General features: G+C 50.9%; 7 protein-coding genes across 12 annotated transcripts; 5 read left to right on the forward strand and 2 right to left on the reverse strand.

Moving 5' to 3' along the window:
* Positions 1-587: 587 nt before the first annotated feature.
* LOC27208604 (transmembrane protein 198) lies at positions 588-5,014 on the forward strand. Its single transcript, XM_039298033.2, has 5 exons — positions 588-1,193; positions 2,027-2,392; positions 2,450-2,614; positions 2,723-3,064; positions 3,136-5,014. The coding sequence occupies exons 1-5, from the start codon at positions 1,107-1,109 to the stop codon at positions 3,319-3,321; spliced, it is 1,146 nt and encodes a 381-aa protein (XP_039153967.1). The 5' UTR covers positions 588-1,106; the 3' UTR covers positions 3,322-5,014.
* A 498-nt stretch (positions 5,015-5,512) lies between these two features.
* On the reverse strand, positions 5,513-9,233 carry LOC27206334 (cytochrome c oxidase subunit 6B1). Of its 5 annotated transcripts, none has more exons than XM_016172348.3 (2): positions 9,112-9,233; positions 5,513-5,997 (listed from the first exon to the last, which is right to left on the reverse strand). In XM_016172348.3, the coding sequence occupies exon 2, from the start codon at positions 5,970-5,972 to the stop codon at positions 5,739-5,741; it is 234 nt and encodes a 77-aa protein (XP_016040088.1). In that variant the 5' UTR covers positions 5,973-5,997; positions 9,112-9,233; the 3' UTR covers positions 5,513-5,738. The 5 variants fall into 5 exon arrangements, with proteins under 5 accessions (XP_016040088.1, XP_016040087.1, XP_016040086.1 ...); XM_016172347.3 differs by having other exon boundaries at positions 5,513-6,000; XM_016172346.3 differs by having other exon boundaries at positions 5,513-6,034; positions 9,112-9,228.
* Positions 6,277-8,430, reverse strand: LOC27207981 (arginine/serine-rich coiled-coil protein 2). 2 transcript variants are annotated; one of them, XM_016183608.2, is made up of 2 exons: positions 8,290-8,430; positions 6,277-7,729 (listed from the first exon to the last, which is right to left on the reverse strand). In XM_016183608.2, exon 2 carries the CDS (start codon positions 7,703-7,705, stop codon positions 6,608-6,610), a length of 1,098 nt encoding a protein of 365 aa, XP_016040090.1. In that variant the 5' UTR covers positions 7,706-7,729; positions 8,290-8,430; the 3' UTR covers positions 6,277-6,607. The 2 variants fall into 2 exon arrangements, with proteins under 2 accessions (XP_016040090.1, XP_016040091.1); XM_016183609.2 differs by having other exon boundaries at positions 6,277-7,742; positions 8,290-8,429.
* Positions 9,234-9,316: 83 nt separating the features above from the next.
* LOC27207586 (ribonuclease P protein subunit p20) lies at positions 9,317-10,168 on the forward strand. Its single transcript, XM_016183270.3, has 2 exons — positions 9,317-9,511; positions 9,585-10,168. Exons 1-2 carry the CDS (start codon positions 9,359-9,361, stop codon positions 9,933-9,935), a joined length of 504 nt encoding a protein of 167 aa, XP_016040094.1. The 5' UTR covers positions 9,317-9,358; the 3' UTR covers positions 9,936-10,168.
* LOC6726477 (transmembrane protein 203) lies at positions 9,937-10,603 on the forward strand. Its single transcript, XM_039298034.2, has one exon. The coding sequence runs from the start codon at positions 9,937-9,939 to the stop codon at positions 10,381-10,383; it is 447 nt and encodes a 148-aa protein (XP_039153968.1). The 3' UTR covers positions 10,384-10,603.
* A 361-nt stretch (positions 10,604-10,964) lies between these two features.
* On the forward strand, positions 10,965-13,428 carry LOC6726479 (beta-parvin). Its single transcript, XM_002107400.4, has 4 exons — positions 10,965-11,221; positions 11,567-11,656; positions 11,736-12,007; positions 12,216-13,428. The coding sequence occupies exons 1-4, from the start codon at positions 11,101-11,103 to the stop codon at positions 12,834-12,836; spliced, it is 1,104 nt and encodes a 367-aa protein (XP_002107436.1). The 5' UTR covers positions 10,965-11,100; the 3' UTR covers positions 12,837-13,428.
* LOC6726480 (FAD-linked sulfhydryl oxidase ALR) lies at positions 13,375-15,130 on the forward strand. Its single transcript, XM_016174200.3, has 4 exons — positions 13,375-13,516; positions 13,867-14,271; positions 14,351-14,589; positions 14,649-15,130. The coding sequence occupies exons 2-4, from the start codon at positions 13,876-13,878 to the stop codon at positions 14,809-14,811; spliced, it is 798 nt and encodes a 265-aa protein (XP_016040095.1). The 5' UTR covers positions 13,375-13,516; positions 13,867-13,875; the 3' UTR covers positions 14,812-15,130.
* The last annotated feature ends 158 nt before the right edge of the window (positions 15,131-15,288 follow it).

A 15,288-nucleotide genomic window follows, 5' to 3' on the forward strand; every position in this document is an offset into this window, starting at 1 on the left:
TTGAAATATCATATTTACGCGAAAATTCGTTAAGGAGAAAGAGGTTTTCCGGCTGGAACTATAGACTCCATCGGATAGGAGATGCAAAGCGCTCTTCCCGCTCAGATTAACTTTGGCCACGCCCACATTGGCCCACGTATGTAAGTGGAGCATTCTGTAGCAGCCACATTTGGAAAGATAGAATGTAGCGATATGTACAAACACCCAAAGCTGTCCAAGCTACCGAGGAGTCAAACCCTATCCCAATGATGGAAGTAGAGTGAAAGCTTTGCTTTCTTGTTTATGGGGATAACCATGTTGTATGCAATGGATATGTATATAATGGATTCCCAACTGATCTTGCTGGTCAGTGGAAAGATTGCAGCAATTGGTCCTAACTGAGACACCCACTTAGCAATGGTTGTAATGGGCTCATCAAGGCAGCAGTGACTGTTAAGTTAAGGGTATAAACGGAATGTGGTATACCTGGTCAGGGATGCGAAGGATGGGTGGTGGCGTCGAGCTTCGGCTCCTGAGCTTTCGGAGCTTTCGCGCGAGCCCTTCGGGGGTTGTTTGGATGCCTGTGCGGCCCACGAGAGCGCAAGAGAGGACAGGCTTCCCCATCGAGGACGTGGACGTGTAGCCATCCCTGTCGTGGCCGCAGGACACACTGACTGTTTGCCTGCTCCACTGTTTTCCTGTTGTACCACAAGCTATTCTGGCTTGGCCCCGATTGTAACGAATCCGTATCGCACGTCGCAGTGCGAAAATGTGTGCAAATACTGCAATGTACCCGCAGTAAATTGGCCGCAGGATCGCCTGACACTCGCTGCAAAAGGACATCCAGGTGCTACGCCCTATTTCGCAGTCAATCCAGCCAGGTAGTATAGGTGTACGTACTGGCAGAGGTGTAACCAACCATGCCCCTGCGAACGGTGCAGGAATGCGGAGTCCTTTTGTGCCAGTGAAGAGCAACCAACACGAAGCAACGCCACGACGAAGCGGACAATCCGCCAGTGCTGTGTAAAAGAACGAGAGCCAGAACAACAAGGACAAGACCAAGAGCATCGAGTACACCAGATCGCAGATTCCGCAGAGAAGGGTCCGCCAAAAATTAGTCCGCCGGAATGAGGGTGGCGGCGGACATGGCGTACGACTACGGCAGCGAGGACTCCATGAGCACCACCCACCTGGACTGGCCCTTCCTCATCAAGGTTCGTATCTGCAGCCCCTCGCACCCGCACCCGCCCTCGTCCATCAACCCCCTTCCCAAACCCTCGACATATTTGCACGCTTTTTAGGTTAAGTCGAGACTACAATATGCAAAGTGTCGAGTATAATGTGTATAAGTGGGGTTTGTGTGTCAACAGCTTTGTCACTGCGAGGACGCGAATGTATGTGGAGCTTCATGTGCATCCCTGACAGGCTCCCGAAGGCTTCATTCCACCATGTAATCGGACCTGGGAGGGGAAAACTCCGCCAGCTGTAAACAATCCGTAGTCCCGTTAAGTACAATGTGTACATCCTTAGCTTATATTTCGTATCATTCTTATGTTTCTATGTTTCTTTTGTTTCCTTGATTCATATTTTAAATATATTTAGTCAAATTGGGGTTTTAAAGAGAGTTCCTTTCATCAAGTTCTTGAAGGATTATAACGATTCCATTCCCCTCCTAATAAATTCTATAGTGATTTCATTAGAAAATATTGAATATGAAATATTACAGAACTTATAGGTTATAAGTTAATCAGTACCCGCTGATTCAAACCGATTTAATATGATTAATACTAGATTTAGGAGATATATCCCCTGTTTTTATGTTAGCCAAGTGGATATGCCAGCCACCGTTGAGTGCGTTGGCTAAGTGGCTGTAAATTGGCCAATTTGGAGCCACCCAAAGTAGGTTGAGCCAGTGACCAGAAGTGAGCAGGGTGGTGGTGCAGGGCGGGTAGTGGCGTCAGCGCACGGCCCTTGCTTGATAAGTGTGTCGTGTCCTTGGTCGCATTACGGTGACACGCCCCCGATAACCAGTGACCTCCTCCCGCAGGGCATCCTGGAGGGCCAGACGTGCACGCCCACTGCGCCGGAGCCGCTGGCCGCCATCCTGTGGGCCATCTTCGCCGTGTTCGGCATCGTGTACGCGCTGCTCGGCTACCGATGTCTGCGCGCCGTGGGCTTCCTCAGCGGACTGCTGGTGGGCGCCAACGGGATCTTCATTCTGCAGGACTTCCAGATCACCTTCCTGGGCAAGCCGGCGGACTCGGCGCTGGCCATTGTGGCGGGCTTGCTGGGCGCGGTGCTCGGCTCCACATATCCGGTGGCCTCTGTCCTCATTAGCGCCTTCGCCGGCGCCCTGCTCTCCGGCGCCGCCATGGCCGTCTGCGTGGCCACCTTTCCGGACAACGAGTTCGGGGTAAGTTCCTCCCTCTTTTGCTTGCATCAGATGCTTATATCGATTCCCCTACTGCAGTACCGCGAGATCTATGTGGCCGTGGTGGGTGGAGCCGTCATCTGCTCCGTGCTGACCTTGTGCTGCGTGAAGTACGTGACCATTCTCACCTCCAGCATTGTGGGCACGGCCATGATCCTCAGCGCCATCGACTTCTTCACGCACGGCCTGGAGACCATCAATTGGGTGAGTCAGCCTGCTCCACATGTCCACCAGTGGCTGGTTCGATGTGAAGTTGTGCAGTTGGTCTGGAGAGTGGGGATACCATTGATGGAATTACATTGCTCTCTGCAGATAATCGGCATGCGACCGCATCCCTCGCCGCCACCTTGCTACGGTGGCCTCCTGATCGCCGCCTGGCCCGTCACCATCGTGCTCAGCATCATGGTGCAGTGCTTCATTACCGCCTGGCGTGTGGATCACCGCAAGCGGGTGTACATGCGGCATCACAACCATCCCGGCCACGCCCACGGCGCCCATCTGCCGCACAGCCAGCAGCAGGCGGGACCCAACCACGCCCCCGCTCCCGTCCGGCGATCCCAATCCCGCAACCGGGAGACGCGCGAGGAGGCCAGGCAGCGCAAGTTCCGCTATCTGTACCAGGTGCGCACGGCCCGTGGTGACATCATATCGCAGGTGAGTGGTTTGCTCTCCCATAGACCCGTAAAGTGTAGCAGACCAAGCTGATCCTGATCTCTCGTTTGCAGAACTTCGTGTCGGCTCTGCAGAAGCGCATCCAGCTGAGCGGCACGGAGACGCCGTCGGAGAGATCGATCAAGAGCAGCTCGAACGAGCGGAACACGTTCCGGAGCGACCGCACGCACTTCACCACCATCCACGATCCGGACTCGGAGCTGTGCGACAAGATCGAGATCGTCCGTGACATTGGATAACAAACAAGCAATAGCTACATGTAACTATACCCGTAGGGGGGCTACGGGCTGCGGTACTTGGGCGCGGATGTGGCCATGGTCGGGGGACACAACCGTATGGTTGGAAAGTTGAACGGGATTGGGGGCTCCAGGGAGCTCTAGGGGGCGGCGGAGGACCCACACAAGTACGGTTGCATGTAGACTTTGTAGACGAGGCACCAAGTGCCGGACGCACCACAAACGGAAGCGGAAATGGTGGCACAGAGCCGAGTGGATGGTCATTGGAAGCTTTAAATATCAGAGGATATACGACGGATCTGGAGCTGGTTTCGCATGGAAGCCTTGGAGCTCGTGCCAGCCGCAGATCAGCGGGACGAGTTAGCCTAGACTAAGATTAATCGCATCGTGCACAGCTAGAGTCTAAGATGATGGACAGCACGGAAGGAAGCTGGCAGGGCGCTTTTGTTCTCTTCACTTAATCGAATGTTACTACAGATAGGAATACCTACTACATAGCGATGGGCTGCGTGATGCATGGTCGTGGCGGATCATGGGTACCTGGGACTCCTGCAACTACACTATATCCAACGCAGTACTCGTAGCTTCTCCCACTTCGTATTTAGCCAGGCAATTGCAATTACTAATCCGGTTCATATCTGTGTTATAACTCTACGATTATAATGGGATGCATCCAGCTGCAGGGGCCCATGCCATGCCCACTATCTAGCAAGATATATATATATAGCATTACGTTGTAAACTCCAAACATTCGGATGCAGAGCAGTTTCCCGGAGGCTCAAGGCAGGCGAAAATACAATACAATACCTATTAAGTACAATAAGAGAGGGGGGAGGGGGGTGTGTGCATTCCATCTAGAATGGACGCAGCCATCTAGACTAGGACTAGGATTAGCCAGTTAGCCGGATGAGCCAAAGCTAAGCCACTTAATTGTCGATGCCAGTAAATCACAATCCGCTGCAAGGGGCTCGCACTTGGGGCGCGACCAAGTCAGAATCCAACGATCCGCTCGATCAGCCGTCTTAGCGTTATCCGTAAGATTAGCGTTCGAAATATATATATACTTTAAGACATTAGATCCATGCAAACAGCGGTACAAACTTCAGAAATTCACGCTATAAATGCTAGATGAAACATACCAATTTAAGTGATATAAAGCATTTTAAACGGTCTGACTATGGGGCTTAATCCGTTTACTAGCGCGAAATGAGTGCGTGCATCTGGTTTTACGAAGTCCTGCGGTCTTCCATGCTCCTTTGTTTCCAAGCAATTTGCAATTCATTTCAAAGTACGCACGTATTTTTCATTCCGCAGTACGGATTAAGCCCTTTTAGCTGGACACAACTACAAGATAATTAGATAAAGTGGCGCGTTTAGAGGAGGAACTAGAACTGGGGGGCAGTTCTTTCTCCTCGAAGGAGGATTGGACATTGCCGGGCAGGAACTTCCATCTCGAATCGGTTGGTTTCCAAATCGCAAACACCTATACAACTCGAGTTTCCTGTTAAGTTGATTAGCAATTAGTTTCTAGGAATGGCTGCCGTCCGCAATTGTTGATTTATTACTATTACTATAAATATGCATAGATTTGCGAATTTTGTTCTCATACTTTGATTCCTATTAGTTGCTCACTCTATCCTCCGGTCGTTTTAATGTTCAACAGCAATGTCTAATCGCAGGATAATGCATTTAACTTCGGCAAACAGTAAGGGGTTTAAAAAAAGATATAAAACAAAAGAATAATAACTGCAAACTAAAGTAGTGAAAATCATAAAAGAGTTGCACACACATGTATACACCACTAATGAAATCCAATTAAAAACTAATATAACAAAAAGGCCAAAAGCGATTATAACCAGGAAGAATCCGATTTCCGAATGAAATCAAGTCTCGAGGACGGGCTGCCAAAGATTGAACAACTTGTAATGAGCAAACAGAAAAGTAATATTAAATAAACGATGCAGGCCACACGTGCGTTTTTCTTCTTTGAGTTACAGAATCTCCTGACCACCAAGTGGATCAAATGACAAACACTGGCCTCTTCGTGTCTAATTGTTTATTAATAATAACACATCGGAATACAGTGGCGTGGCGTCGTTCTGATTCGGATGCCAGTTCGGCCAGCAACGGCAGGAGCAAGAATCAAGGATCAAGGATCAAGGATCGAGAATCAAGAGGAAACACAAACGATCGGTTTAGAATTCAAGTAATTGAACATTCGTGTATTTGTTGTATTTGCCGATGATGGTCTGCATTCATCGCTGGGGAGAGCACAAACACAAGCACAAACTAGTCTCTGTTGCAATTGCTGGATTCTGGTTACCACGCTCCTCTACCTCCGTCCGTCCATCGACCGCGTCCTGTGTGTTTGGGTGCTGGATTGCTGGGTTTACTGTGTGTTGCTGCTTAGCGGACGCAGCTTAGATGCGGCCGGGGAATGTGCCGCTCTCGCGCTGGTCGTCCCACTTCTCCACCCAGGCGTTGGGGCACATCGACTTGTAGACCTTCTGGAAGTAGTTGCAGGGCGCGAAGTCCTCGCCACGCTTCTTCTGGCAGCGGTGGAAGTCGATGTACGACTGGTAGCAGTAGCGGGTCACGTTCTGGTTAGGGAACCGTGGGTCGAACGGGGCGGTCTCCAGCTTGTAGGCGGACATGTTGCTGCTGTCTGACGATTTGTCGCTGCTTTTGTTTTTGGACATGAAAAATTGCATATAGACTTTAGTTGGCAAACGAAAATAAAAACATAACGAAACGGAACGGTAAGGCAACCAAAAAGTAAACCAAGGCGAAGACCGGGACAGATGGAGCGTTGTCCAAGTGAAAAAGAAAGAGACGAACACAATGGGGTGGGATGGGGATGGTGGGCGGTACACAACCGAATCGAAATCAAACGTAAATACAATTTCAGTGCATAAACGGGAAGGAAGAGATAGATATATAAATCACAAAGGTTAGTTCTTCGGTTTGCGGTTGCTTAATGAGCGGTATATATCATATTATATTATATTATATCGATTCGTGTGAAAAAAATACAAATTACGCTGCTCGCGCTTGCAGCTCATAAGCCCACCCTCGACTTAAACTATAAGCTACGCATCTCTGTTCGCTGCTTTTCGTGTACAAAACTTTCAAAGGGGCCGGGAAGGGATCGCTAGGTGATGGTGTCTCGGGAATGCGGAACAGGGGTATTGGTCGAATCGAAATCGAATCTGCGGCTGGACAGTTAACGTTTCTCGCTCTATTTGCGTTCAAGTTCATGTTTCTATGGAAAGCGCGACTATTTCGGCGACTACTTGACCAGCGGCCGCTTGCCGTTGTCCGTATCGCAGGCGTTGCTCTTGTACTTGTTGACCTCGGCCAGGTACAACGACCAGAAGTCCTTCGGGTCCACGTCGCTCTCATTGGGCGTCTTCACCTTGGCCACTACGCCAGTTTTGAGGACCTTTCCGCCGCGACGTCGTCCCACGATGGGTGGCGGCGGCGCCAGCTTGCCGGCCGCCGCGGCAGCAATGTACGGCGCCGCAGCACTGCTGGCAGCTCCCACTGCAATGGCCGGCAGTGCAGGCCCTGTGGAGGCCGTCTCCGGCGGGACCAACTGCTGCTGCATGACTTCCTTGACCGCTGGCGGCACTAACTGGCTGGTCGCTTGTTGCTTTTGGCCCTCCTGCATCTTCTTAAACAGCTCCATGAACGAGCCGTCGTTGGCGAAGACAGGATGCGATGGTGGCTCCGGCTTTGGCGGCGGATACACTTTGCCCTCCCTGGCCAGTGCTTCGCGCAGCTTCTGCTCCATCTCGCGGTGGATGCGCTCCTTGTCAAAGGGCTCGTCGGTGTCCAGGTTGTAGTAGGCGCCCACCGCGGACGCGCCACTGCTCTTGCCAGCCAACTGGACCTGATTTGTGGCGGCAGCTGCTGCAACAGCTGCTTTCTGTACGGCGCTTAGCTCCGATTTACTGGATGACGATGCATGTTGGCCTCTTCGGCTGTTGTTGGATCCATGGCCAAAGTCAGAAGAGGACGGTGATTCCGAGCGTCGATAGTGGCTAGAGCGCCTTGAGTGGTCCCTATCGCGATCACGTTCTCGATCCCTAGAGCGATCTCTGGAGCGATCTCTGGAACGATCTCTGGAACGATCTCTGGAGTCGCGGTCTCTATGGTAACGGGATGACTGCCGCTTCTGGTGGCGGCGACGCTGGCCAAAGCGTTCGGCGGAGTGGCTGCGACTGCGGGAACGCGAACGGCTGCGACTGTAGCGACTGTGCTCTCGTCTGGAGGATCCGGAAAATGAGCCACGCTCGTAGTAGCCGCGCTGATGGCCGCGTGCGGCGCGCCGCTGGTGGCCGTCCTCCTGATCCCGCTGATAGTAGGGCAGGCGGGCCGCCGACATGTCGGTTGTGGATGTAGTGATGATCTGCAAATCGAAACTGTGCCGCGTTAAATCGAGCAGTTGACAGAGGCGCGTTTACGAAATACCTATATACACAATATCTGTATACTTTGTAATCAGTTAGCTTTTTGTTCTTTTTTTTGAACCTGCGTTTCGGTTCGGTTCGGTACGGTTCGATTCTATTCTTTTCTGTTCGGTTTGGCGCGTGTCAGAATCTTGAATGGAGAACCAGGAATCGATAATCGAGAATCTAGCATTATTTTCGCGCAGTGTCTTGACTTGGCTGGCGCTGGCTCCTTGACCGGGTCGAATCAGAATCAAAATCGGGGTGACATTGGGTACGGATTCGGGAGCCGGAACTCCAACCAAGTGGACGGGCGACAAGTAATGCTCGCGACAAGTAATGCTTCACTGCGCAGACGCGACTCTTATGCAATTTTGATACTCAGACTTGGATTTGGATGCATTGATTTGATTTGATTTGGACTCGATTTGATTTGATTTGATTTGATTCGATTCGATTTGATTGGATTGGTACTTGGCTGGCAGATTTCTGTTTGATAAAATGAGAAATGGTAATTTACTTGTTTGCGATGTCCGCTGCGGTGGAAGTGGATGTGGAAGGTGGCGTTGCTCCAACGTTGCGGCTACGTTACGTTATCATCCGTGGATGTTGTTCGTGCTGCTCGCCGTTGCTGCTGCTGTGGATGCGGAGGAGTCCTTCCGTTTGGCTGGCTACGTGCGAATCAGTGCGATTCAGCTTGTTAGCCTTTTAGCTTTTAGTGGCGATTTGTGCTTAACTCTTGACTGATTGCGACTCTGAAACGTATCGGATTTTCGGATTCGCCTGCATGGAAAAATGACTTGAACGCATGAATACAAAACGTTACTCGAACCAGGACGCGCTGTGCAGGGGGTTTGATCTGATCTGATTTGAGTTGAGTTTTCTTTCTGGCTACAAAAAGTGGCTACGTTAAGGGGACTGTTTCTGTTCGCTTTCCGTTGCAACCCCTCGGTGGACAGCGGTGACTTATGTAACCCTGGGGATCCGTACGCCCATTCGGTTACGGATCCATTTGGTGGGGCCAACTTACGCAGGAGGATGCAGACCCGGCCCGCCCCTCCTCAAACAACTCACCCCGACAGAAATGACTACCCCGAGTGCATCAGCGAGTTATGTAACTTGTACTTTTTTCTTTCTTCTTTTCCTGCTGCCCGAGGAATTCACCAGCGGAAGTGTGTAAGTGCGCTAGTGTATGTGTGTGTGTGTGTGTGAGCGAGTGTTGCGAGTTGGAGTGGCGAAGTGGCGCCGCGCGGCCAAGTTAATTCTTGCTTTGGATGGCATCGATCGGTGCCTTGGCTTACGGTCTGGTGTACTTGATAAGGTGCCAAAACGAAAAACATACCTTTGTTGTTACGAGAGTACGACGAAAAATTTTCAACTGCCGAGAATCTCACGAGCCTGGCGATAGGTATAGCGATGGGCTGGCACAAAACTATCGAGAGCTGTCACAGTGACAGCTAGAGCCAGGCTGCCAGATCGCCCAGCTGTTGGCCAGTGTTGCTTAGCGTGGGATTCGGAGTGGAGTCTCGAGTCCGAAACTGCGACACGCGCAGGCAAATGGAAAACACAAGTCGCCTCCTCCGCCGTTGATGATGGGAAGCAATCATCCCGAGCACGGGACCAAGCCGAGATCCACCAAACACCACAAACAACAGAACCACCGAGTGGTGCGCAAGCAGCCGCCGCGCCCCGCAGTCAGCGACCGCCACAACATCTACATCACCAGCAAGACAGACTTCAAGGCAAGTAGAACTGAACTCATGCTGGATGGTGAATCGCCCGAGTGCTAAGTGACCGAGTCCATCTCCTTAACAGGCCCAGCAGCGCCGCTGCGAGGAGCTGATCAACTCCGGGGTCCACGAGATCTTTCTGCATTGCATGGGCTTCTCCGTCACCCGCGGCCTCAATATCGCCCTGCGCCTCGTCCAGAATTCTGAAGGCGCCCTCAGCTACGCCATCAACACCTCCACCGTTCAGTTGGTGGACGAACTGCACCCTCTGTGCGATGCCGAGGACATAACCTTCCGCCAGCGCAACAACTCGGCCCTGCACATCAAGATCTCCAATAACAGTCTCTTCGACATCGTCGTGCCGCAACCGTCGCAGTCCCAGACGCAAGCCCAGTCCCTGGGCCAGTTCCGAGGCAAGGCGAAGGCCAGGCAGTAGCATGTTCAAACTCTCGGAGCTGGTGCGCTGGCTGGGGCTCACCGAGTTCGAGATCCTGGTCAACCTGTGCGGCTTGCTTGTGTTCACCATCACGCTGGCCGTCAAGCTCCATCTGCAGGCCAGGGCCGGACCCGGCGGCATACTCCCGGAGCCCATGGGCGACTGGTTCACCGTTTTCAGCCCCCTGTTCTTCATCGACATCTGCAACGCGTACTTCTGCGTCATTGTGGGCATTCGCATGTACCTGGACTCGAACAACAAGCGCAAAGCCCTGCATCGCTTCATGTGGAGCACGTATTTCCTGGTGCTCATCGCCATCTTCAAGTACCTGCTCTGCCTGAAGCTATCCAGCAAGACGGGCCTCGAGTACTCGGAGGTCTTCTCGCCAATCTTCGTTCTGCTGCAGCTTGTGGCTGTGCGCGCCTGCCAGTTGCCCAACTCCATCTGAACCATAGACGTAGCAAAGTCCTAGTTCTGTATTATGCATATAATATCTGATATGATACGCAGGTGGAAGCCTTTTAATCATTGGGTGTTGCATGGATTGGTAGTTATCTATATACGCAATGTGGTACAATAATTTTTAAGCGGTACGAAATTTATGTTTCTGATATAGCATATTTAATATATAAGAATAATGTCTGATCTGATTCGGTATGAAGGACATATGCTCTTTAATCAATGGTTAATGATCTACGCACTATCATTTGTTGAAAATTTCAAACAATTTAATTTGATGTACAAATTCTATTTATTAAGCTAATATGATTTTCTTCTTGCTGTTGTTGCCAAAAGCAACATTTTTTATAAATTATAAGTGATAAATAACATTTTAAGCTCATTGTTTTAATTTAATATGGAGCTAATGTTTTTCAAAACAAAATATGTGAAATTTTTATAATGGAGTTGAAATTATTTAACAATTAATTCCGTCTGATCAACAATTTATTATTTAGGAACTCCCAATTAAATCATTTAGTTTTTATTCGAATTTTTTTGGAAATTTCTCTTGAGTCCGAACGCCAGTGTTGGGCAACACGGGTGGTGCGCCTGCGATCAGGTGGCAGCCCCAAGGGAAACTGATTGCTCAGCTCCGCCCGAAACGAATCGAAACAATAACACAAACTGTTCACTTAGTCCGGAACTCTTGGAATCCAGCAGCACCATGTCCACACTGAACCGCCCCAAATCCCCGCACACGCCCACCGCCATTAAAAAGGGCGAGAAGGAGGACAGCTTCTGGGACAAGTTCAGCACTCTGGGCCGCAAACGCGGCACCCGCGAAGGTAAGTCCCCTTGGTGATTGGAGCTCTCCAGATGGCTCTTCTCGGCCAGGAATTGATGGTTATCCCAGAGTATTCCATTCTTGGACCCCTGAACCTCTAAAAAGTGGCCCAAAATGACCCAATGGATCCTCCCCCTGCGCACTGGAAGCTCTTCTGGGAACAGATGTGCGGATGCGCTGATTAATCAGAACATTGCGTCACTGTTGACCCACACACACAAACGGCGCTGACAATCGAGAGTGTGTGCGTGTGTGTGAGATGGCCTTGTGTCGTCACCGTTTTTGTTTACCTTGTTGATGGTTTCCTTAAATAACCTTAATACACCCCCGCTTGCTCCATTTGCAGTGAAGAAGGTCCAGGAGGAGGGCAAATACGCCATCGACTCGCCCGGATCGCCCAGCCAGTATGACATCCCGCCGGAGGACTATGCCCTGCGTAAGTGGATTCGTCTTGAAGGGGCATCTGCTCGTATACCCATCACATTTCCCACAACTCATCGCATTTGATCCTACAGGCGAGCACGAACAACGCGCCGTCATCGATCCACAGTCCATCAGTGATCCCGAGGTGATAAAGCTGCAGCGCATCCTCGTCGACTGGATCAACGACGAGCTGGCCGAGCAGCGCATCATTGTTCAGCACCTGGAAGAGGACATGTACGACGGCCAGGTGCTGCACAAGCTGTGGGAGAAGCTCACCGGCAAGAAGCTGGACGTTCCGGAGGTCACCCAGTCGGAGCAGGGCCAGCACGAGAAGCTCAACATCGTCCTGAAGGCCGTCAACCATGTGAGTATAGTTTAGCTACTGCAGGTTTTAAAAATCGGAGTTACCAAAAAGAAGCTAACCCATTGATACATAAATTGGGTTATTGGTTTTCATATAACATTTCATTATTTATCCTTTCCTAAAGTCGAATGGAATAACTATTATTCGATTTACACGTAACATTTCCTTTCTCGCGATATAAGAATAAACATAATCCTTGCCCCCACAGACACTCGGCTTTCACCAAAAGATTCCCAAGTGGTCGGTGGCCAGCGTGCACTCGAAGAACATCGTGGCCATACTGCATCTGCTGGTGGCTCTGGTGCGCCACTTCCGGGCGCCCGTTCGCCTGCCAGAGAACGTGTTCGTGACCGTCGTGATTGCGGAGAAGAATGCGGGCGTGCTGAACGCACAGAAGTTCCAGGAGCAGATAACGTCCGAGTACGACGACCTGGGCATGCGCTGCGAAAAGGACGCCTTCGACACGCTGATCAACTGTGCGCCGGACAAGCTGGCCGTGGTGAAGAAGTCCTTGATCACATTCGTAAACAAGCACCTGGCCAAGCTGAACTTCGAGATCAGCGATCTGAACACGGACTTCCGCGATGGTGTCTACCTGTGCCTGCTGATGGGCCTGCTCGGTGGATTCTTCGTGCCGCTGCACGAGTTCCACTTGACGCCGCAGGACGTGGATCAGATGGTCAGCAACGTGGCCTTCGCCTTCGACCTGATGCAGGACGTGGGCCTGCCCAAACCAAAGGCGCGGCCGGAGGACATCGTGAACATGGACCTCAAGTCCACCCTGCGCGTCCTCTACAGCCTGTTCACCATGTTCAAGGACTATGCCTGAGTGGGAACCAGATGGAACGAGCCAGCGGGTCGCAGGAGCAACAAGCGGCGCCAATTTTACATTTTATATTAACTTTTTGATAGTGTTTACACGCCTAATTTATGTGCGTTCTCGAAACTGATTGTAGGCGATGCAGCGGTTAATACTTACTGATCCTAACTCTCAAAACCACAACTAAATGCTGCTCCGCGTACAATCAGCCCAAGGAATGTTTATATATATATATATATTTATGTGTGTCGTACGTCTAACCACTGCGAACTGCTCCAGATTCAGATTGCTCGGACCAGGAAGGAGCAGAGCAGAGCAGAGCTAACCCAAACCCAAAATCCGGCGGCCAGTTGTTAACTTGTCTTACTCACGTGCCAGACGTTGTAGTTGTTACTAAGTGAATTTATTGTATTAATACATTATTTGAACACAATAACCGAGATTGTGCCTTCAGATCACACAGAGCTTTTGCAAATTATGTCACAGATCAGATTTTAACGCTGTAAATGTAGAAGTTTACGGAAAAGTCTTCAAAAAAAATTTTATTGTGTACGTTAAAAATTTGGATTAGAAAAAATCAATAAATATTGCCAATAGCATATGTGTTATTCTATTTTAAACAGTTCCAAGGCGCAAAATTTATCCGGGGCTGCAGCACTCACAAACGCCAGCTTCCATCCCATACACATGTAAGTTGTTTCGAGCGTCTCGAATTTATTGAGAAACGTTAATAATTTGCTGAACGCTTTGCTATTTGAATTGTCGCGGTTGCGCGCGCAATTCGCAACGGTCTGTTATCGATCACAGCCGCGAGCAGGCTGCCAGATCGCTTCCCGTATGGGAACGATTTCGCATCAATTTTCGATTGCTGGCCGGTATAATTTGAAAAAGTTACTTTGCTGACCGAATTTTGGTTCTTGGCCAGATGTTGGCCATGATTCTAAAAGCCAGTAATTAGCAACTTGCGTTGATTGCAGCCGCTTAACCAAGCCGCTTAACCAGATATGTCCTAAAGTTATGTGTTTCGTTTCGAAACAAGGTGGCAACCATGCGCATGCTTTTTATGATTTTCACAATAGCCGAGCGAAGTTTCAAGATTCTAGAACTACCCATCACACCAACGCTCTTGCTGCGCCGCCAGTCCCACAACTACGGCTACGACTACACCAGCCCCACGCACATCGAACTCAGCCGGGAGGCCACTCGCCTGGTAATCCGCCGTCTGCAGCGCACCGTTCTCCGCCTGATCCGTGACCCGGACTTCATCATGTCCGCCGAGGCGAATCCCGAGATGGACAAGGAGCACCAGGAGTCCCCATTCGCAGCGCACCGCAAGGCCGGTGCCAGCGGTGCCGGCAAACAGGACTCGAACTGCCGCACCTGCAACGATTTCAAGTCGTGGTCCAAGCAGCAACGCCTCATCTCCAACGTGCAGAGCGCCAAGGTGACGCGACCCCATTGTCCACTTCGCCTTTGCAAGCAGGACGTTAACACAAGCCTCTTCCACTTTCATATTCCTCTAGGTGAAGCACATGGCCGCCGCCGAAAAGCTGACCGTCAACGCCGCCGAAGATCTGCCCCGCGACGACTGCCCGCTGGACAAGGTGAGGCTGGGAATTTCCACCTGGGGACTGCTCCACACCATGGCCGCCTTCTACTCGGACAACCCCACGGACACCGAGAAGCGCGACATGAAGACCTTCTTTGAGGTTCTGTCGCGCCTTTACCCCTGCGAGTTTTGCGCCAAGGACTTTCGCACCGAGTAAGTGCATCTTCGACCCATTTGAAAAAGCTGACACTTTAACTGGCCCTCTCTTGCAGCCTGGACGTCAATCCCATCAATGTGAACTCCCAAAAAGAGCTAGCACTGTGGCTGTGCAAGTTCCACAACCGGGTGAACGACAAACTGGGCAAACCGCTCTTCGACTGCACCAAGGTGAACGAGAGGTGGCGCGACGGCTGGCTGGATGGCTCCTGCGACTAGGCGCCGCAGCCAACCCTCGCCGAGAAGCCCCGTCTCCCGCCCGTTGCAGGCTGCCATGTTGACCAGACTTTGTCCCACATTTTGCTCGGCTGGCCCACAACTACAACCACGGAACACGGGACACCTGCTCGGCGGTGTACCGCCGCCACCCAAAACTGTGCCCTGTTTCTGGCCGGAGGCCATGCTGCTCACCAGTCGGAACCTGCGTCAGCGTGACATTAAATTGAGTTATGTTGTAATAGAGCGACACACTGAAGGTCCATTGTTAAATGATTTGCTGGCTATGAACTCCATTAGAATACACACATTATGTTGAGGACCCGTATTGTGCATTCTCACTGGCCCTGCAGATATCGCAATCTCTAATCTGCCGACTGGCGTTTATTAGATTAGAATGGTGGCCCTTTTATGCCGAATCATAGGTGGTGTATGGGGAAGGCAAATGCTTTGCACTTCGATAAGCTGGTGGTGGAAAGA

The sequence above is a fragment of the Drosophila simulans genome, chromosome X (genome assembly GCF_016746395.2).
Source record: "Drosophila simulans strain w501 chromosome X, Prin_Dsim_3.1, whole genome shotgun sequence".
In the NCBI taxonomy this organism is placed as follows: Eukaryota; Metazoa; Arthropoda; class Insecta; order Diptera; family Drosophilidae; genus Drosophila; species Drosophila simulans.